This window comes from Bombyx mori, chromosome 18, assembly GCF_030269925.1.
Source record: "Bombyx mori chromosome 18, ASM3026992v2".
Taxonomy (NCBI): Eukaryota; Metazoa; Arthropoda; class Insecta; order Lepidoptera; family Bombycidae; genus Bombyx; species Bombyx mori.
This window is the reverse complement of record NC_085124.1, coordinates 13,494,760-13,518,186: the sequence shown is the minus strand read 5'-3', so window position 1 is coordinate 13,518,186 and position 23,427 is coordinate 13,494,760. Positions and strand designations below refer to the sequence as shown.

At 37.8% G+C, this 23,427-nt stretch overlaps 1 protein-coding gene and 1 long non-coding RNA gene across 7 annotated transcripts in view; one reads left to right on the top strand and one right to left on the bottom strand.

Annotated features, from left to right (window-relative positions):
* LOC101743885 (echinoderm microtubule-associated protein-like 2) overlaps positions 1-23,427 on the top strand; it is a 103,664-nt gene that overhangs the window by 51,203 nt on the left and 29,034 nt on the right. For 2 of the 6 annotated variants that reach the window (XM_004926768.5, XM_012690917.4), the window contains exons 3-7: positions 5,495-5,686; positions 10,021-10,129; positions 11,519-11,659; positions 14,830-14,943; positions 16,935-17,003. In XM_004926768.5, the coding sequence (XP_004926825.1) occupies positions 5,495-5,686; positions 10,021-10,129; positions 11,519-11,659; positions 14,830-14,943; positions 16,935-17,003 (625 nt within the window). Of the gene's footprint in view, positions 1-5,494; positions 5,687-10,020; positions 10,130-11,518; positions 11,660-14,829; positions 14,944-16,934; positions 17,004-22,436; positions 22,570-22,679; positions 22,796-23,427 lie in introns of those variants that run through there. The other 4 variants (XM_038017309.2, XM_038017308.2, XM_038017311.2 and 1 more) reach the window with 3 other exon arrangements.
* On the bottom strand, positions 20,921-21,509 carry LOC134200591 (uncharacterized). Its single transcript, XR_009975574.1, has 2 exons — positions 21,446-21,509; positions 20,921-21,300 (listed from the first exon to the last, which is right to left on the bottom strand). It is a non-coding gene; the product is annotated as an uncharacterized LOC134200591 (long non-coding RNA).

Sequence of the window (23,427 nt, the reverse complement as noted above, 5' to 3'; positions counted from 1 at the left end):
AAATTTAAAACTAAAATTCAAACGAAGCGTTAACATTGGGTATGAATAGCATAAAATTACAACAAATCACACATGTGGCGATGGCCATCACAGAACACAATATATTTGACATATGCCTGCGCTTACGATATTTTCAAGATAGGCTAGCATGTATACAAGTTCCGAACAACAACCAGGACCATCCGTCTATCAAGCAATAACACCCGCTCAGTGGAAGTTCTTCCCTGCGTCTTATATCTCTTCACATCGTCACCTGGTCGCAAACTAGGATTCTCTGTACCTAGCAGAACTAGAGACTAATCTACATACTATAGATTTAAATATATACATATATATCTCGGAGAAGCCACATTTATTAACACCATCGTCAGACATCATAGGGGCGAATAGGGTGATCGAGCCAAGAGAAAATTTGAGTACATCAATCATGTTTGTTGTCCAAGAACAACCCAGAAATCTTCTCTTGACATTACCAAAGGAAAACGAATGACAGTTCTTAGGACGGAGGCATCGCCCTCAAAAAGGCTGGTTGGTAAGTGTGATAGCGTCTACGCGCCTGCATCTGCTAGGGTCTGTCGTAGCACGAAGTTAGCCGAGTTCCGACGATACCGCAATCGTGCTGCCATCTCTCGGGAGTCATGCTGCGTTTCGTTTAGCTACCAAAGTAATGACCGTCTCCGACATATAGACATTAAACACCCAAACAAAAATCAAACAGAACTGTACATCGTAGAAGAAATATTTGTCCGAAGTAATGGTAATCAAACCCAGCAGTCAGGGACAGTAACACCATCGAGTTAGACAAAACTGTACCAAGCAAGAGATAGCAAAAAAAAAGAGAAAGAGTTGCAACATTCTAATTATCCATCGTATCCAATTTAACACAAAGACACTTGCATAATCAAGATCCTTAGTTGCAACAAGTACTTGACCGCTTTTCGGCGTGACCAAACCATCAGACCATTGTGTCCGACACAATAGAGCGCCAACATTTGCAAGGAACAGAATTTGCAACAGAACCGTGTTACTGTTGTCATTATTACGACAATGTCATCAAAGTTGTCTAATACTTTACCGACTTTTATTTATTTATTGCTTAGATAGGTGGACGAGCTCAGGGACTTTTTTTTTTATTGCCTTTGTAGGCTGACGAGCACCTGATGGTAAGTGGTTACCGTCGCCCATGGACTTCAGCAATGCCAAGGGCAGAGCCAAGCCGCTGCCTACCGCTTAATACTCTCCACAAGCCTCGTTTGAAGAAGGACATGTCATAGCGCTCGGGAAACACCGTGGAGGGGAGCTCATTCCATAGCCGGATGGTACGTGGCAAAAAAGATCTCTGGAAACGCACTGTGGATGACCGCAGTGGCTCCAGGTAGTATGGATGAACTCTACTCCGGTGGCGGGCGGTGCGATGGTAAAAACGAGACGTTGGTATCATCTCGAACAATTCCTCAGATCACTCCCCATGGAACATGCGGTACAAAATACAGAGGGAACCGAAGTCCCTCCGCGGACCCAGAGGCTCCAAACGATCCGTGAGAATGGGATTATTGGGCCTATCTGGTGTTAAGTGGTTACCGGAGCCCATAGACATCTACAACGTAAATGCGCCACCGACCTTGAGATATAAGTTCTAAGGTCTCAGTATGCTTACTGACTCTGATACTGCTTCATGGCAGAGTTAGGCAGGGTGGTGGTATCTACCCGTGCGGTCTCACAAGACGTCCTACCACCTAGGTACCTACCTAGGTAGGAAAAACAAAGTAGATTCTTCTCAGCTTCACTGTATCCTCAAACGATGCTAAAGTTATGACAACTCTAAAGCGCATAAGAAAGCCTACTTCTACGAAAAAGATCTTGACATTGTGACTATTTTGTTATCTCGCTGAACTAATAAAATGACTTGCCCCTCAACAGGTTAACATTCAGTAATAGAACACGTATTAAAAAAAACCGTCTAAATAAAATAACAAATAAGTCACCAGTGACGTAATGTGTTATATTTGCATTAATAACGTGCCCATATAAAATCAATCGACGAATAACGCAAACCTTAACACCCACTCATGGCCTCTGACAAGATTTTGATACGTTCGATGGAAGTTTGATAAAATAACTAAAGAAATACGATTTGATGCTTGAGTTTTATTCACTGATTCACATTGTAATGCTAATGTTAATATACTGTTTTTTTTTTTTTTTTATAAAATAAATAAAGATTTACTAACAATCACGCCACGTGATGCTAAGCGTCTCAATTGCAATGGTACACTAGATAACGTATCCCTAATAGCGGAATGTGTAATTGTTGTATTCCCTTCGGCTTCTGCGATTCGTAATAATAAAAATTAATTTAACGTTTTTTTTTACATTTTTTTAAGCTGTTGTTACCTTTGCGACCGTCCGATTAGTCTCCTCCCGACGATAGGAAAAATTTACGAACGGCTCCTTAGGAAACGCCTCTGGGATTTTGTTACCGCGAACAAAATTCTCATAGACGAACAGTTCGGATTCCGCTCTAAACACTCGTGCGTACAACAAGTGCACCGCCTCACGGAGCACATCCTGATAGGACTAAATAGGCGTAAACAAATCCCGACCGGCGCCCTCTTCTTCGACATCGCGAAGGCGTTCGACAAAGTCTGGCACAACGGTTTAATTTACAAACTGTACAACATGGGAGTGCCAGACAGACTCGTGCTCATCATACGAGACTTCTTGTCGAACCGTTCGTTTCGATATCGAGTAGAGGGAACTCGTTCTCGTCCCCGTCAACTGACTGCCGGAGTCCCGCAAGGCTCCGCGCTCTCCCCGTTATTATTTAGTTTGTATATCAATGATATACCCCGGTCTCCGGAGACCCATCTAGCGCTCTTCGCCGATGACACGGCTATCTACTACTCGTGTAGGAAGATGTCGCTGCTTCATCGGCGACTCCAGATCGCAGTAGCCACCATGGGACAGTGGTTCCGGAAGTGGCGCATCGACATCAACCCCACGAAAAGCACAGCGGTGCTCTTCAAAAGGGGTCGCCCTCCGAATACCACTTCGAGCATCCCACTCCCTAATAGGCGCGCAAACACCTCCGCCGTTAGCCCCGTCACTCTCTTTGGCCAGCCCATACCGTGGGCCTCGCAGGTCAAATACCTAGGCGTCACCCTCGACAGAGGGATGACATTCCGTCCCCATATTAAAACGGTACGCGACCGTGCCGCCTTCATATTAGGACGTCTCTACCCTATGCTTTGCAAGCGAAGCAAACTGTCCCTCCGTAATAAGGTAACTCTCTACAAAACTTGCATACGCCCCGTTATGACGTATGCAAGCGTAGTGTTCGCTCACGCAGCCCGCACCAACTTGAAGCCCCTTCAGGTTATTCAATCCCGATTCTGCAGGATAGCCGTCGGAGCACCATGGTTCCTGAGGAACGTGGATCTCCACGATGACCTGGAGCTTGACTCTGTCAGTAAGTATCTACAGTCGGCATCGCTGCGCCATTTTGAGAAGGCGGCACGACATGAGAACCCTCTCATCGTAGCCGCTGGAAATTACATACCCGACCCAGTAGACCGAATGGTAAACCGTCGACGTCGCCCAAAGCACGTCATTACGGATCCTCCTGATCCATTAACGGTGCTCTTAGGCACCACAAGCACCGGTCACCGTCCTCGTCGAACCCGTCGCTTGCGACGAAGGGCTCGACGAGCGAACTAACCCATAGACACAGCCCACTGAGTTTCTCGCCGGATCTTCTCAGTGGGTCGCGTTTCCGATCCGGTGGTAGATTCTGCGAAGCACTGCTCTTGCTAGGGTCAGTGTTAGCAACTCTCCGGTTGAGCCCCGCGAGCTCACCTACAAACGTTAGGGTGAAGCTGAAATAGCCTCTCAAGGCTATCAGCATAGGTAGGAAAAGAAAAAAAAAAAAAAAAGTTACCTTTGCGCTTATTAATTTCGTTTTATTGTTTCCGTCGTCTCAAAAGATTTATTCACCATCCACGTATAATCAAAGTCAAAGTCGAAGTAATTCGAAGTCGTCGTGGTCTAAAGGATAAGACGTCCGGTGCATTCGTATCTAGCGATGCACCGGTGTTCGAATCCCACAGGCGGGTACCAATTTTTCTAATGAAATACGTACTTAACAAATGTTCACGATCGACTTCCACGGTGAAGAAATAACATCGTGTAATAAAAATCAAAGCCACAAAATTATAATTTGCGTAATTATTGGTGGTAGGACTTCATGTGAGTCCGCACAGGAAGGTACCACCGCCCCGCCTATTTTACCGTGAAGCAGTAATGCGTTTCGGCTTGAAGGGTGGGGCAGCCGTTGAAACTATACTGAGACCTTAGAACTTATATCTCAAGGTGGGTGGCGCATTTGCGTTGTAAATGTCTATGGGCTCCAGTAACCACTTAACACCAGGTGGGCTGTGAGCTTGTCTACCCATCTAAGCAATAAAAAAAGCAATTTAACGAACCCCGACAAAGCATTAAAAATTACTAGTGCATACCTAATTATCGAAATTCCATCGTAATCACGTAGAACATCTAAAGACTTAAATTCTTTTTAAATATATTGCATAATATCTTTGGCCTTTTAGTCATTGTTAAGAAAACAAAACTGCCTCTAAAATTTTTATTGGCAACATTAAAACTTATCAATATGTATTGAACAAAGGAAAAAGAATCGGTTGACAAACAAAGGGGTACTTACTTGGTACTTTATTATCTTTGTCTATTTATTAAAATTACGTGGTTGTAATGTATTATAGATTTCAATGCGACCATTTTTAGGACAATATTCTTTTGTATTTCTGATCTAAAAGACTCTGTCTAGAGATCGAGACCACGAGATAAGTAAATCATTATCTTCGTCGTATTTTGATGTGTGTGTTTTACTGGTGGTAGGACGTCTTGTGAGTCCGCACGTGTGGGTACCACCACTCTTATCTATTTCTGCCGTGAAACAGTAATGCGTTTCGATTTGAAGGGCCGGGCAGACGTTGTACTGTAAAAATTGAAACCTTAGAACTCATGTCTCAAAGTAGGTGGCGGCATTTACGTTGTAGATGTCTATGGGCTCCGGTGACCACTTAACATTTGGTGGGCCGTGAGCTCGTCCACCTACGCTTTTTTTGTACAATAAAATAATTTTTGTTTAAACTATTTTTAATGCAAATTTATTAAAATTTATTTTCTATTTTTTATGTTGGATTTTCTATAAATGCGATTTATTAGTTTTTTTAACTATTATTTATTTTTCATTTTTTAGTTGAATTTCAATTTTTTCAATATACATTTTTTAATTTCTTTTTTAATATTGAATTGTCATCGATCATTAATAAGTATACCAAAATTTCGAGTTAATCCAACGTTTTGAAGGTGGTCAAAATCATGTTCAAAGATTCCGTTACAAACATACATACGTCTGAAGCTAATAAAAGCGTATTAAAAATTTAAAAAAATCTAATTAAAAATAAATCGATTTCAGATGAAATGCTAGAAGGCGAAGGGGCGGGTCTAGCAGCTCGCGTGGCCGAGCTTGAGGTCCGCTGCGCCAGACAGGCTGAAGAACTACTCTGCCTACGGTCCACCCTCGCTGATGCTCTGAGGAGACTCAACGCTTTAGAAGGCAGAGCTCCACCACCCTCCACGGGTACACAGAGAAACGGAACGTATACAGGTGAGATTTGACTACATCGGTGCTTAGTGCGAGTTTTTTAACATTCTCGATAACGTAAAAGTCAACTCATTTTGTATGCAGTTGGAACAGCGCCCCTAACGGCAAACGTAGGCAAACTTTTCAACTCCATACACATTTAAGTTAACTTTTACGTTATCGAAAACGTTAAAATACTCACACTAAGGACACAGGTATGTTTCTTTATTGGCATACGTGTAACGAAGCCCATAAGAGTAAATATTTTGAGAGTTTTATTAATTAATATATATATTTTTAATATAAACGAAAATCGCATTCGAGTTTCCACTAATCACAATAAATTCATAGCTTTCAAATGCGTAAACCGAAATATTATAATCAGATTGTGCGCTTACTCCAATATCGAGGCTTTCTATTAAATTTAATGATCAATTACTTATTACTAGTGGCCCCACAGTAGTCGAAATTCGACTATAATTAATTTAAATTATAAGTATTTAAACATTATTATAGTTCTATTGTCAAACACTATTATACGACTTCTATAATAAAATCTAATCTATAACTGATTTCGCCAAAACTACACCATAGATAAATAATATTAAAGACAAACCATATTAGTCTATTCTCGATTTGACCACAGTCTTTATACAATAACAAAAGTTTCACAATTGACAATAAACAATTTCTGCCGTGAAGCAGTAATGCGTTTCGGTTTGAAGGGTGGGGCAGCCGTTGTAACTATACTGAGACCTTACAGCTTATATCTCAAGGTGGGTGGCGCATTTACGTTGTAGATGTCTATGGGCTGCAGTAACCACTTAACATCAGGTGGGCTGTGAGCTCGTCCACCCATCTAAGCAATATTGTATTTATATGTATGTGTTGTGTCAAATAGATGGTGGTGTGTGTAATGTTTTTTTTTATTGATTTAATGTATTTATTGTGCGTAATTAAAAAAAATTAGCATTCTGCACTTATTCTCTATATTCTCTATAAGTTTGGGAAATTTCATACTCCTCCGTCCGCGCAATTTTCGTAAAAGGGGGTACAAAGTTTTTGCTTCACGTATTAATTACTTACTAGAGGTCCCGCAGTAGTCGAAATTCGACTATAATTAATTGGAATTGTAAGTTTGTACACTATTATGATTGTATTTTATACTTCTATAACCATTAGATTTAGAGGAAGAGGTAGACCTAAGAAGAAATGGATGGATTGTGTGAAAGACGATATGGGTAGGAGGGGAGTGAGCGAAGAAGTGGTATGTGATAGAAGAGTATGGAAGGAGAAAACATGTTGCGCCGACCCCAGGTGACTGGGAGAAGGGCAGGATAATGATGATGATGACACTATTATGATTGTATTTTATACTTCTATAACCACAAATTTCGCCAAGGCTACACTATAAAAATATATTAATAAAGACAAACAATATTTAATCTATTCTCAATTTGACCACAGACGTCAAGAACAAAAGTTTGACATTAAATAGTATGCATGCGTGTGTGCGTCAAATACATGGTATGTAGTGTGTGTAATGTTTTCTTTGTTGATTTAATGTATCTTTTATGCATTATTTTAAAAAAAGAAAGTAGCATTGTGCACTTCTCTATATTCTCTATAAGTGTGGAAAAAATCTTATACTCCTCCGTCCGCGCAATTTTCGTAAAAAGGGGGTACAAAGTTTTTGCTTCACGTATTAATATATAGATTATTGTTACGATTATAATGACGTAAACGTCGCAGAGGCTTGCGACCGTATCGTGTAAACATTAAAAACTAGTTATTATTCATATGACGGACTTCACACAAAGTTGTCCGGTACACAAAACTGCGCGAATGTGTCAACTATGTCAACATTGCGTACTGTAAATACATCGCTTTTGTGTATTGAGTAATATTACACGTGACTGGCAGTCGACGAACAAGTCGCTCAGTGCAACAGTAGCCCGTACATACCATAGAAAATATTTACTTTATTACAATACACAAATGTTCTTGTAGTGAGCAACTGTTTGATACGATCGGTTAATAGAGGTTAACAGTTATTATGGCTCTACTTAATTTTACAAAATAGTTTATCTGTGATTGTTACTTGATTACTTGGGGCAAGCCGTGGCCATTACTCCACGAATCCTGATCATGCAGGAGCCAGTCACCGTCGACGCCCTAGACACGTCCTTACGGATCCACCAGATCCAATAACCTTGCATTAGACACCTTTAGCTTCAACACTAGGAGTAGGGACCTCGGTAACCGAACTCGTCGAACTCGGCAAAGAGTTCGACATGCAACCTAACCTAAACAACAGTCCGCTGAGTTTCTCACCAGATCTTCTCAGTGGGTCACGATTCCGATTCGGTAGTAGATTAATTCACGAAGCAGCTACTCTCGAATTGTTAGGTCTCTTTTGAAGGCGCTCGGGTAGCTGTTAGGAAATTCCACGCCTCCTGACTAAGCCCTTGCTCGCCCACCTGCCTTGGTAAAACTGGAAAGGCCTCCGAGCCACCAGTAATCTCTCAAACATAAAAAAAGCCGTGCCAGGCCTAACGTAAACACCTTAGAATACCATAGAATTTAAATAACAGTAATGACCCCATGATTTTATTGGAAAAGCGTGGTTTGTTTGCGAATGAAATTTGCTGGCTGATGTAATCAGTTCGTGATGGCTCTCAGATTAGCTAATTAGTGTGTTTTTATTATATCTTAAATTTTTTGAAGGTAGATCTGCTGTCTCCAAGCACCTACCAGTTTACAGCGATCCTACAACCAGTTGTGTGGATGTTTTTAATTGAACCCAATTAAGTTTACCACAATCAAATAGCTGAGGAAGTTTTTTGGTCGTCATTTTTTTCCAAGTTTGATACTTTAAATGGCTCATGGCTCTCCTGTAAAGTTGGAAAAATGTCGCTTAAACCAAATAGCCTTTCACCAGTCGAACACAATATGTACATACACTGTAAGAAACGATAGAATAAATCCTATATGTATTTGAATAATCATCATCAACCTATAGCAGTCTACTGCGGGACGTAGGCCTAATTGGAGAGCCGTACGTCCTATAATTGAATAACGAAAAGAAATAAAAAAAATATTATCCGAATACTTTTATTTTCGAATTTTTAAACTAAACAAAATAAATGCTTATGGAACAAACAGCCTCAGTAGTCAACTCAGAATTAAGATACAACAAATAAAATTAGAAAATGCACACAATTAAAAATTTGGACAAAACAGTACATGGCAATCGTCTCGAATAGGAACGAGCTTATTACATCACCCGCTTAATTAGTAGTAAAAAATTTAATTGAATGTCCATCTCTTTCACAACAATTGTTGATTCTTTGACGTCGCTTCAATATATTTACGAAACACACTAAGCATCTTTTATTTTGTAACTTAATTTAATTATTGGCCTAAGTAAGCTAAATATCCAACTACCTAATGCTATTCGATAAACTTAACCTTTTAAGATGAAAACAAAAACAAACATTTAAAAAATACCACCGTCTGTGACAGTGTGTAGGGCATGGCCGTATACTAACAAATATGATTTAATAACAATGGTTTTTTATTGTACTAGATTGGTAGATAAGCTTACGGCTATCTAAATTGCATTTTTTTTTATTGCTTACGTTGGTAGACGGGCTCACAGCCCACCGGGTGTTAAGTGGTTACTGGAGCCCATAGACATCTACAACGTAAATGCGCTACCCACCTTGAGATGTAAGTTCTAAGGTCTCAAGTATAGTTACAAAGGCTGCCCCACCCTTCAAACCGAAACGCATTACTGCTTCACGGCAGAAATAGGCAGGGTGGTGGTATCTACCCGTGCGGTACGCTCAACACGAATGCACCGGACGTCTTATCCCTTAGGCCAGGACAACCTCAAAGTCACAGGAATCCACAGATATCCCAATGTAAACTCTGCGACCTTACAACCCGAATTATATCTTATAACGGCTTATAAATAAATGACTCGCGGGCGGAATATTACCACAGGGGTGATACCAAACAGAAAAAAAAAATTATTTATTTATTTATTCGATGGGTGGACGAGTTCACAGCCCACCTGGTGTTAAGTGGTCACTGGAGCCTATAGACATATACAACGTAAATGCGCCATCCACCTTGAGATATAAGTTCTAAGGTCTCAAGTTTAGTTACAACGGCTGCCTCACCCTTCAAACCGAAACGCATTACTGCTTCACGGCAGAAATAATTTAATACAATCATTCCATTAGCCAACAAATCGGTTTCTTTTGCGGATAATCCAACAATTACATCATCGTTGTTCGATCGTATATAAAATTATAAATGAATGTCAATCAAATATTTTGCTTCATTTTCAGGATCATCAGGAACACCAACAAGAGAACTCCGGATAAGACAACCGACGTATCGTGAGACAGCTAAAAGGACTTCCAGTTATGGGTCCTCCACGTCCTCGTTGCCCCAAAGGTAGATAATAGAGAAACAAAAGATAGATATAGATCGATTGAAGCATGCAGTTGTATGATCTTTTGTTAATACCCAAGATTCAAACTGTTCAATTTGAACCTTTTTAATTGTGTTTCACTCTAACGCACTTTATAAAAAACGCGAATATTACAGTTATTTCAATAAACGTTTTAAAAAGTTATTATACTTTAAAGGCTTCGTCAAACAGAACGCGTAATTAGCGCGCGTCGGAGCGCTAAACTAACGCCGCGCTAGGACGCCGAGATGTGTTGTACTACTATGGTAACATACCGTAAAAACAGAGCCCCAGCGCTATAAGTATGCAGCGCTCTGTCGCGGCGTTAGGACGCTTTGACGTCAAGCGTTGTAATTTTTTACAAATTTTATTTTAGCGTCGGAGTGAATGTGTATTAAAATACCAGATAATACGAAAAAATTATATAAATAGTTAGAAAATATCCATGCTTATACAATGCCACATCTGAATCGCTCGATTTCTTAATACTTTTAAATTTTCACACTGCTATCGAAAGGCACTATGATTTGGCGAATGCGTTGCGTCAAGGAGCGTTGGGCTCATCTAGTCAATTTGTGTGACATGAAAAGAGCGCGACGTTAAGTACGCGGCGCTAAGTACGCGTTCTGTTTGACGAAGGCTTAAGGCCACAAAAAACCATGCATAGACATTAGTAGAAAAGCCGTTTTTTTTAATTGATCTGTCGAAAAAATGGTCGTGTATTTCTCCGGTCACGCTCTGATTAAGACATAGTATTAAATTAAGGATAAATAATATGCGTATATGTACGATCTATGGATTAAGAAATACTTTATCTACATCCTTATAATAAATAACTCACAAAGGATAGTTAACGCTTTTAAAATTGCACATAAATTTTCATAACAATGAAATTGATTTCTTGAACGGCATTTGTCAATTGCTCATTACTATTTTGTAGAAGACAATAGTTATACACGAAATATTATGTATAATTGTTTGTTTTTATTGCTTAAATGGGTAAACGAGCTCACAGCCCACCTGCTGTTAAGTGGTTGCGGGAGCCCATAGACATCTACCACGTAAATGCACCACTCATCTTGAGATATAAGTTCTAAGGTCTTAGTATAGTTATAACGGCTGCCTTTCAAACCGAATGGCAATACTGCTTCACGGCAGAAATAGACGGGGTGGTGGCACCCACTCGTGCGGACTCACAAGAGGTCCTACCACCAGTAATTACGCAAATTATAACTTGGCGGTTTTGATTTTTATTACACGATGTTACTCCTTCACCGTGGATTGCCGACTTGCCTGACTGGACCTGCCGATTGTTGGAGCAATTTCTTAATAAATTCAACAGAACAGTAATGCCACGCAATTTTCTCCCGCAGACGTGGTCCACAACACCAATCGACGGGCTCTCTGCAGTCAGACTCGCCGGCGTCTTCGTCATCCCTCTCACCGGCACCCTCGCCCTCACCACGCGCCACGCCTGCACCACTCCACGTACCACACGCATCACAACCATACAGGTAATAACTGAAAAGCACCCTAAGTAATTTCCTTGAAGCGGTCTGAAACTGGATCAAACTTGCATTTCCATCATTAATACGCTTTTATTAGCTTCAGACGTATGTATGTATGTTTGTAACGGAATCTTTGAACATGATTTTGACTCCCTTCAAAACGTCGGATTTACTCGAAATTTGGTATACTTATTAAGGACCAATGACAATTCAATATTTTAATATAAAATTGAAAAAAAATATTTAAAAAAATTGAAATTCAACTCAAAAATGAAATAATAATTTAAAAAACTAACAAAATACGCTTTTATAGAAAATCCAACTAAAAAATAAAGAAAATAGATTTTGAATCAATTTGAATTAAAAATAGTGTAAGAAAAAATGATTTTATTGTAAAAAAAGTTTTATTGTAAACTTTTTTACATCAGTAGTTATAAATATTTTATTAACAGATATGAGTAAAAGGGTTATTTTGATAATATCCTGAAAAGCACCCCACGCTTTTTTACAATAAAATCATTTTTTTTTTAAATATTTTTAATTCAAATTTATTAAAATTTATTTTCTATTTTTTTAGTTGGATTTTCTATAAAGGCCTATTTTGTTAGTTTTTTTATACTATTATTTATTTTGTTAGCCACAATATGTGTCAGTAACTTATTGTCATCAGTTAGTGGGGCTGAACCTTTCCCTTCAGACAATCCAACCCATCATCGAACACCATTAAAGCATACATTTCTTAGAAAATATATCTCTCTCTTTCTTTGGGTCTTCAACCAACCTGATAGATGGAATACAAATCGATGCCATTGAAATTATTTACTAATTCTTTCGAACATTCTAGTTCTACTTGTTTATAGATTTAAGATAACTGTCCAGGAAATTTTATGCTATAAGCCAAGATATAAGAAACAATAATACAGTGCTTGGATGTAAGGTGCTCGATCCAAACATTTTCCATTTAATGCATATTTCTCTGTTGACAAAAAAAAAAGTTTAATATTAACATAGAAAAGATAAGCAGATTGTGTTTATTTCGGTTCCTCCCAGGAATATGGTTTTTCTTGGAACCGCTTCAAAGTTGACTTTCAATGAGAATGTTCAATGTCATCAAAAATTGTAATAAATTATCCCAAGAAATAGTTTGAATTCGCCAATATCGTCTACTCCTAATTTCAAAAGTTAGTAGCAGCCAATCACAATTTACATTACGAATAAGTGAAATAAATAAACTTAGGTTTATTGAAATCCTCACAGTATATAGAGCTAGTGTTTAATTTATACAAACACGTATTTTGTTTCCAAAAGTTTTGTTTAATTTTTTAACCAAGTATCTTCTTTTTCTGTGTTTGAAACATTTAACGCTTTGACTACCGTGTAGGTCACCTGTGCCCTACGCGGCGCTCTAAAGTAATTATTCTGATTTCTGTTACTAAGCGCCTGGATCGCCTAACGATTTACCTTTGGTTTTTAATGTGTTTTTAATGTATTATATGTTTCAGTCTTTTAGGTCTCTCAGAAATTGATTCATTCGCAGTATCTTCGAAATCGTTTTTCCCATAGTCTACTAGATATTCTGGCGCCTTAGTAACAGAAATCGATATAGTTATTTCAGTGCGCTATGTAGGGCACCGGTGACCTACAGGCAAAGGGTTAATATACGACTAATCTATACTAATATATAAATCTACAGTGGTTTTACGGATGTTGCGTTATAACTACTGAACCATGCATCCGATTGACTTGAAACTTGGTATCCATGTAGAAAATACTTGTACTTAATGTATAGGCTAATATTTATATGAGTGTTGGACTCCCTAATAATAATGACAATAAATAATAATGTTCATTTTAAATGCCCAGCGAAGCGGGCGAGTACGGCTAGTAATTTCTAATCTTATTTCTGTTTTTTGTTAATTCGATAACGCTATATTTATATAGATCTATTTGTTTGATCTATTGTATTTTAATGTTGCCTCAATCCTTTTATACCTTTATAAAGTTCATCTTTAACTTCCTTATTTGTATTTAGAGATTTTCATTCTGTCGTGGCGTGCAACCTCTTTGACAGGACATAAAACCTATAATGTCTAGACATAGACAGACTAAGACAGACATTTGAAAATAATTCGAAAATAAATGGAACGAGGGCGTACGTGACCAGCAGCGACGCAGTACATTTTTTGACTTCTGAAAAGACAGACATACAAAAAGACGAAACAGAACGATAATAATTGACCGTTCTTATATAAGATATTCAAGTGATCTTCGACCGTTCAAGTAGTCATTCGACCGTTCACATTCATTTCATGTAACCTTTGTCTTGCAACGATAGCTCACGCCTACCTAATGAAGGCTATGTTCTGCTCCAAATTAGCTTCTACCCGTGAGGACTTCACGAAAACCCGATCTGTAGTTCCATAGATGTGTGTGGTCAAACAAATAGGCAGAACGACAATAAACCTAAAAAGTGCTTTATGTTTCATTAGTCTTCTCTCCCTTTCTATATTTATTCTAAATACAGACACGCCGTATTCTTCTGTTTTTTATATCCTCCTCCTTGCGTCGTAAATCCTCAATGCTGAGGTTCGTGACCTCTGTGGGTTTTCAGAATCTTCCGACGGACTATATCACGCTATGTCGATCCGTCCTCGGTGTCATGGAACGTCTCACATACAGTGTTGTTCATATCGCCTTTTAGCATTAAAAGTGTACAATTTCCAAAAATATCACCAGTATTTGTCTCATAAATACTGTCAAAAGAGCGTAGTTTAGTTTTTTTTAGTCTACCTATGTTTTGACTGCTATTAACAAAATTAATACATAATTTTATCTTACTTCAAAAGACAGATAATGTAACTGGTAAAAATAACAAATAAATGTTGCAAATATGATTAATATTAAAAATATTATATGTTAAACCTTTAAAACACACTCCAGTAAAATTAGTAAGTTTTGAGATTATACAGTTTTAATGCGAGAAGACGATATAAATGTATCGTTGATATGTCCCTAATCGCGACAGTAGTATTTTAAGTAGTAGTAGTAGTAGTATTAAGTAGTAGTATTTTAAGCACCTAGTATTTTTTAAGGCCGTTTCGATCGTTCACAATCCTCATGCATCAAACACGTCACAGCTTGAGTAGTCATTGTTAAAAGTAGTCGTTGTTGGCTAGATCCCGAAACAACTCGACCTCGAGCAAGGAGAGCGTGTCTCCGGGCGTGAACCTCACGAAACGCTGGAGCTCCACAGGGGATTTCAACGCGCAAGGCCTCATCGCAAACAGCAGGTCAGTTTAGCGCCTCAATACACTTATATCGAGGGGTGAAAGGATATATGGCTTAAGCGACATTTTTGCAACGTTATAGTAGAGCCATTTAAAGCTTATAATTTTGAAAAAAAAAGTTTTTATTTATTGCTTAGATGGGTGGACGAGCTCACAGCCCACCTGGTGTTAAGTGGTTACTGGAGCCCATAGACATTTACAACGTAAATATGCCATTCACCTTGAGATATAAGTTCTAAGATCTCAGTATAGTTACAACGGCTGCCCTACCCTTCAACCTGAAACGCATTACTGCTTCACGGCAGAAATAGGTAGGGCCGTGGTACCTACCCGTGCGGACTCACAAGAGCTCCTACCACCAGTAAATAGCTGAAGAAGTTTTTTTGTTACGATAGTACGATACGCATGGATATGTACCACATCCCTGCCTATTTCTGGCGTGAAGCAGTAACGCGTTTCGGTTTGAAGGGTAGGGTAGCCGTTGTAACTTTACTGACTCCTTAGAACTTATATCTCAATGTGAGTGGCGGAGTTTACCTTGTAGATGTCTATGAACTCAGGCAACCACTTAACACCAGATGGGCTGTGAGCTGGTCCACAAATCTATGCAATAAAAAAAATTAATTAGAATGGGATAAACTTAATGGAGGTTCAATTAAAAACATCGAATTGTTGATGCTAAAGCTCGCATATCATACGAAATGTCGCTTAAACCAAATAGCATTTCACCCCTCGATATTATAATTGGCAGTTTTAAACTCTTCTAGTTAGACTGAAAGTCAAATCACGTAGACTTCGGACGTAATTTTCTTCGTGCTTTGATCCAATCAAGGAATAGATATATCAAATTCAATATAAAAGTTCATTTCTGTATAATATGATTTTAAAAATAATTAACGTATCAAACTCAAAAAAATATCGAAACTACGTAACGGAAGTTATGTGTAAATATAGGTATAAGTACCTCATTATAAAGTGCCTGTTATAATCTTAACTTAGTTTCGAACTGCAATACCCGGTATATCTATCGGTTATAAAACTCACTTCACTGGTGGTAGGACCTCTTGGGAGTCCACACGGGTAGGTACCACCACCCCGCCTATTTCCGCCGTGAAGCAGTAATGCGTTTCGGTTCGAAGGGTGGGGTAGCCGTTGTAACTATACTGAGACCTTAGAACTTATATCTCGAGGTGGTTGGCGCATTTACGTTGTAGATGTCTATGGGTTCCAGTAACCACTTAACATCAGGTGGGCTGTGAGTCGTCCATCCATCTAAGCAAAAAAAAAAAAACTGTCAATTATTCACTAAGAATCCATACATTCATCTTGCAGGTTATCTCTGAATCACCATGTAAAACTGCTAACTGTAAACACTTCTGCACCTACGCGATGCTCTGTAGTGTTTAGATAACTGTCCATTTAATACGATACCTCTTTTATTGTTTTAAACAAATTTCCGGACTACGCCATAATTGTCTTTACGCGGGTCAAATCCAGAACACAGATTATTTAAAAAAAAATATTGAATTATTATGTAATAAAAAAAAATTGTGAAAAGAAAAAAATATATATAATTTAAAAACCAATGGGTACTCAAAATTGTTATATCTTTAATTTCCAACTGTTGAGAACACTAGTAACAAGTGGTTAAATGTGTTCGGGTTCGGTTTTTATACGAATAAGTATAAATATAACAATTCTTACTAGTTCAAAGTGTTAGAACGGTAGGCAGCGGCTTAGCTTTGCCGTTGGCATTGCTGAAGTCCATGGACGACGGTAACCACTCACCATCAGGTGGGCCGTATGCTCGTCTGCCTACAAGGGCAATAAAAAAAACAATTAAAATGTTTATGGTAGCATTTTAGTAAAACGCTTCTTACTCTGTCACAATAATTCGAAAAATAAGAAGGAATATAAATGTATTAAATGGACAATCTTATGTACTATGTCTTATCGTTACGTCAAATCCTAATTTGATTTATGTCCTCTCCTAGATTCACGACAAAGTCGTTGCTAAACTTGTATTCTAAGCCAACACAGAATGGAGCTATTTTGAAACACGGGTAAGTCTTTGAGCTTGGTGTCGGGTTTCTTAACTGGCTTCGGTTATGGGTTTCCTAATACACGTACACAGATTAAGGGTTTTTGGGGGCTTTGGATTTTTTTTTGTTATATATTTGTATGTTTCTAGAAATACAACAGTTAATTTTAGTGTAGCCACGAAATTTGGAGGTGTCAATTTAAAATCACAGGAGAAACGTCTTTCGGGAAATTAATACTAATGCCCGTATAATTGAGACCTTAGAACTTATCTCAAGGTGGGTGGCGCATTTGCGTTGTAGATGTCTATGGGCTCCAGTAACCACTTAACACGAGGTGGGCTGTGAGCTCGTCTACCCATCTAAGCAATAAAAAAAACCCTTACGAATGAACAGCATCTATCGTTCACGGCCATCTAAATAACACGCTATTTCCATATTCAAGTTACTCTACGATCAATAGATAAAGTAGCTAACCACCGTTATCTCATACGCTGAACAATAACGCGTTTTATTGATATGATACGCCTCTACCGACTGCAATCAGTGATATGACATCAGTCCACGTACAATGAACACTAAGGTGCTATTTTCGTATTAAGCATCGTTAAATTGCGACAACATTCAATTGCCATAGAAGGTCGTGTTGGATTGTAAGTCTATACAGTCTAGACTAGGTTTTATCGTGTTTGATGAAAATGCTAGACTAAGCTTTAGTTTATTTTGTGTTTAATACTGCGTCGATCTCAGGATGGATATAGTAAATGATATGAATAGTCAAAGTGAGAGCTCATCTTATGTTGGTCGAATAAGGCTTTAGTGGATGATTTGAATTGGTGTCTTGAAGTATGAGCTTTTATGTAGGAAATTTCAATATGTCGCTGCAATAGTTTTCGCGTATTGAATGAATAAACGAAAAAAATTATAAAATATTTAATATATTTTTAAAAGTACGAAATCGCCTAGTTGATTCTGTAGTTAGTGACAAGGCTACTGCACCACAGTCTGGGTTCGGCTCCCGCTCGGAGTCACTACCGTTCTTTGTACTAGATTTTCTAGTACATACAGATTAACTCCTGGCACATCTGTTATCAAGTAATTAGCAGAGCATGAAGACTACAGAATGTAAATGTCGGCACCCGCTTTGAGACATGAGGCCCAAATCTCAACAAACCGGCAGGTTCTTGTTCACGTCCCGTGTGAACCCACGATACGCTTTATCTTTAGATTTCCCCTACCTATACGCTGGAAGCCTAAGAGGCTATTCCAGCTTCGCGCGGACAGGTAGGTAAGCTCACGGGCTTAACCTGAGAGAATTTGCTAACACTAGCCCTAGCAAGAGCAGTGCTTCGCAGAATCTACCACCGGATAGGAATCACAACTTACTGAGAAAATCCGGCGAAAAACTCAGTAGGCTGTGTCTGTGGATTAATTTACTCATCGAGCCTTTCGTCGCAAGCGACGGGTTCGACAAGAACGATGGCCGGTGCTTGAGGTACCTAAAAGCACCGTTAGTGGATCGGGAGGATCCGCAATGACGTGTTTTGGGCGACGTCGACTGTTTTCCATGCTGTCCGCAGGATCGGGAATGTAGTTACCGGCGGCCACGATGAGAGGGTTATCGTGTCGTGCTGCTTTATCTCTTTATCTTTATTTACGCTTTATTTACGTTTGGGATGACTATTCTAGACCGAAAAGAGTGACAAAAAATAAATATACCTGATTAATATTCTTTAACTATTCTATATTTATTTAGGTGCAATTGTTAATGGCTCGTGTCTTTCCGTCAAAAATTCAACCGAAGACCGTAACGTTTATAAAGCTGTACATAATAACCACGCAATTATTTCATGTAAAGATAATGAATGAGTGTACGACCATTTATGACAATCATCGTCCACCATCAGCGAAGCGATGTGAAACAAGCGAAACCGTCATATAGATAAATTATTATCTACACATTTGCTTTTTAAGTTTCTGTCTACGTCACAGTACAAAAATAATATGTATGGCTGACAAAAAATTTTAAATTCTAAAAGATTTTTTTATATTAGAAAATATGGAAATCAACTTTCAATTTCAATAATTTCTTTATCGATTCGAATTTTGTTTTTCACTATGTTTGTAATTATTTCCCAGAAAAAAATATCTCGTTCCCGCTACTGAGACAAAGCTAATGTCATGTTTAAGTTAAATTTCAAAAGACGGCTGTGAATTCAGAGCCTTCCAAAAAAGTAGATATACACTCAAAAACCCCGTTTAGGGTAGCCAAGAGCCTTGGATCTTAATCGGGTAATTGATAACAACTTAATCAAAGAAATTGTCTGAAATTGTAATGAAATGTGATTGAAATACAATGGAAATGAGTCGGACAAGTAAGAGCGAATGCGAACATCAGAATCCGAGATTAACTAAACATCCATCTACAAAAACATAATCGATAAATACAAATCAAGACGAGCCAATACAATAGGAAAATTAATTAAAGATTTTTTCAAGATTTCCGTGTGGGATGGTGGAGAGAATGGATGGCGCGGCCTGCGCTATGTCGGGTTCAAAAAACTTGACAAATAACTTTGACTACCTTATTTGCAAGTGAGTCTGTATAATTCGAAAAAATATTATGCGTTAAAATTTTAATGGCTTACGTAAATATAAAATAGTATTATAATTGTTAACGAATCAACGTCGCGTCATACATTGATGGCTGTGATTGGCCAACGATGACGTCATATCGCACGAACCAATCACAAAACAGGAAACTCAATAGTGGCACCAAAGGTCAAAATTTTTAAAAATTATTACACGTAGAAAAAAGATGGACGCGCATGTCAATTCTATATTTGTAAAATAATTAAAAATAATATAATGAGTATTTGAAGAAATTAACGCATTTATTCATTTTCTTGGCCACCTCTAAGAAATAGACGGAACAATAATTAAACAGAGCTCATTAGTAAGTATTATGCATTTGGTAAGATTGAATTAAAAAAAATTATCATGTTCGAAAATCTACATTTTAGTAACGCATTTTATATTACACTTGAAACATAACAACAACGCTAATCTATATTATATACCTACCTACCTATATATAATATATTTACGTTACTTTAATAATTTAGCTAAGAATACATAATATAATTAATTTTTACGAAATTCTAACTGTACTATAGTAGTAATACCACAGAAATAATATCAAGATCTTGATTTATTTCTGTGAGTAATACAGTTCGACTACAGTACATATTGATTTGAATATTGAAAATGTTCGATGTGATTACAATATTTTATTATTTTATATAATTAAGAACATATACCATGGTGTGCCATGAGGACCAATGAATCAAACTTTCAAGAACTCCACGTCACAAGGTGGCCCTCCACTTTTTGCCAAGATCAAACACTCAACTTTTTTGGAAATATCATGTTATATCCAAGGAATAGTCTGGCAAAGCTTCTCGTTCTTGGTCAGGTAGAAGGGAAACAAACCAAAGGCACAAACAATATGCTCAGATACTATAAAGAGAAGAGTTGGAGGCAATATCCAACAGGTGGTCCACCTCGCAGCGGACGGACCTTCATGGAAATACTTGCATACGTATGTTCGCGATCCTCAGTAATGAGGGAACGACAAAGAAGAAAAATAAATTTTGTAATAAATAATAAATAAATCTAAATAATAAATAAAAATAAAAAGTAAATAAAAATTAAAAATCTAAATAATAAATAAATCTTGTAATAAACATTGAAAAATAAATCTACTTAATTAAAATAAATCTTGAGGTTAACGCGTATTTATTTGTCTGTCCTACATACATAAACGGACAAGCTTGATCTTATCAGACAATACGAAGCCATGATCAGTTAAAACGGTCTAACCGGTTTTTAACGAAAACCGTAAAGTATAGGAAACGGTGGGAATAACATAAGGAAATCAATAAACCGTAAAAATAGTTTTAATTGTCTATGACTCACGTTTACCGAAGGAAACACTCGTAAGACATGATTTAATAGAAATAATGGTTCTTACTTCCTATTCGTACACTCTTGATAGAGTGGTCGTGGTCATGCATCAGTCGAATCCTTCGATACCGATGCTCTCGCGATGCGACGCCATGTGGCACGGTGTTTCGCAGAGTGAGAGCAATCATTCATGTTGAAGTGAGTCACAGATTTTATGAGGTCGGTCCATCGTGTTAGATATCGTCCGCGAGATCTTTTGCCCTCGACTTTCCCTTGCACCACCAACCGCTCAATGGAGTCCTCATTACGAGTGATGTGCCCGAAGAACTTGAGGATTCGTAATGGTTCTAGTAGCCTTCAAAACAGAACACGTGAGGTTTTACGGCAGACGAGAGGGTGTGACTCGTACGTAATATCATGATTAACATTATAACGCGAGAAGATCTATCTACGCATTGTATCTAGATGCGAAATATTTTGTAACTTTTAATTATACTAACTTTTAAAACTTTTTGTCCGTACTTTGATAACGTTTTCATGCATGCAGTTTACTTTTTACGTCAGCTGTCACGATGAACGATGACTCATGACACATACAATATTACCTTTCTGAACGACCTTTACCGAGATATCACAATGTTTTAGTTCTCTATACAATTATCAGGGAAAACATACATTGCGTGCTGTAATTCATTTGACGTAGCTTACGCGCATTGTGGTATTGCTTTATTGTAGCAATGCCACTTTTAGCCATGGGCTTCCTGCTGCTCCTATATGAAGAGTTGAGGCCCCTTTTCTTTAAGAGACTAAAAACCTCGTGTTTCAAGGTTGGTGTCAGCATTCACAATAACTTGTTTGCAGACGAGCATACCAGCGGCAGAGCCAAGCCGCTGTCCACCGTTTAATACTCTCCACAAGCCTCGTTTGAAGTAGGACATATTTAGACATAAGGTCTTCGACATAAGAAAGAAAGAAACAAATTATTTATTCGCTAAGCATAGTGAAAATGAGTTATTACAGAAGTTAAAAGCAGCGTGTATGCTTTGTCATTATTTGACATGCGAATTTTAGTGCAGTGCAAGATATTATGATATTATATAATTTACCGTTTATTCATCATAATTCAAATAATAATTAAAAAAATATAATAAAAAAATCCATATATTTTTGATGTCGTCCCTAAGAAAATCATTTTTGTTTAATAATTTTCACTAATAAAAATATCTTTTAGTTTTTTCTTAAATTAAAAATCGTCTAGGTCTCTTAATTTCTTTGGTAGTTTATTAAAATCCTAACGCTCATACCTAGTATATTATTCGTCTTTAATGTAGTTTTGGATTTCGAAAAACATAGCTCTTCGACATACAATAAATACGAGTGATACCCATACATTATTATTACTACGAGCTTGAATATAATTTTGAACAAGCAATGTATAATGCACAAAAGAAATATACTGTTAACAACTGAGAGAAGACTGGTGTCGGATTTGTCCTCAATAGCGCGCAGGCAGTTTAAGATATTCCTTGGCAGCGGCTGTACACGTGCATTGAGTGATATCAGCGCTCGAACCGGTTTCACAAAAAAAAAAAACCACTATTATATAATACAAAATGGACGACAGGTAAAATGTTGCCCAGAAATAAAAACGTTTTTGTGTTGTATAAATTTTATCGATCGCGCGAACGTACGTAATTAGCAGTAATGAGTTTTCATTTGTTTTTTTTTTTTTAGATGGTTTTCAGTTTAATCGTGGTTTTGGTGGCTTAGAGTCCGGCCGGTTTGTCGGTTGCGGTTATACTTGTGTAATAAACAATATACCAAAGAGTTACAATGTCGTTTACCTCTATGTAAGTTGCTTGGGCGGTTTTTGCGGAGTTTTCGAATGTATTGACGCCAATGTTGTTTTATTTTTTAATTCTAACAACAGAAGTTAATTGCTAACATTAATATAAATATTAGATTTGTTTTACTAATAGTAATAACAGGTTGAACGTGCATGCGCATTTGAGATATAACATTTTTAACAGATTAATATGTTTATAAGAATACAATAGATATTTAACTTAAACAGTTTGTAAGTTTAGTGATAATATATGAATATTATGACAAATATTGTGTTTGGTAATCATTTAGTATTTTTATCCGCGAGTTGCCGGTGGTAGAGCATACTGAGGTTGCACGGATTAATTTTATTTATTTATTTCACGTGAAATCAGATCGAAGTCTTATTTGTAAGTACATCGGGTTTCTTCGAAGGGAAGACTACTTTGCGGCAGAAATAAGCCGAATGGTAAAATCTGTAAGAGTTCACCAATTAGTCAATTTTTTTTTTTATTTCCTAGACGGGTGAACGAACTCACGGCCCCCCTAGTGTTAAGTGGTCATCGGAGCCTATAGGCATCAACAATTTGAATGCCATCACTCATTCTATCAGGTGAGGACCCTTTAAACCGGAACGCATTATGACTTCGCGGCAGAA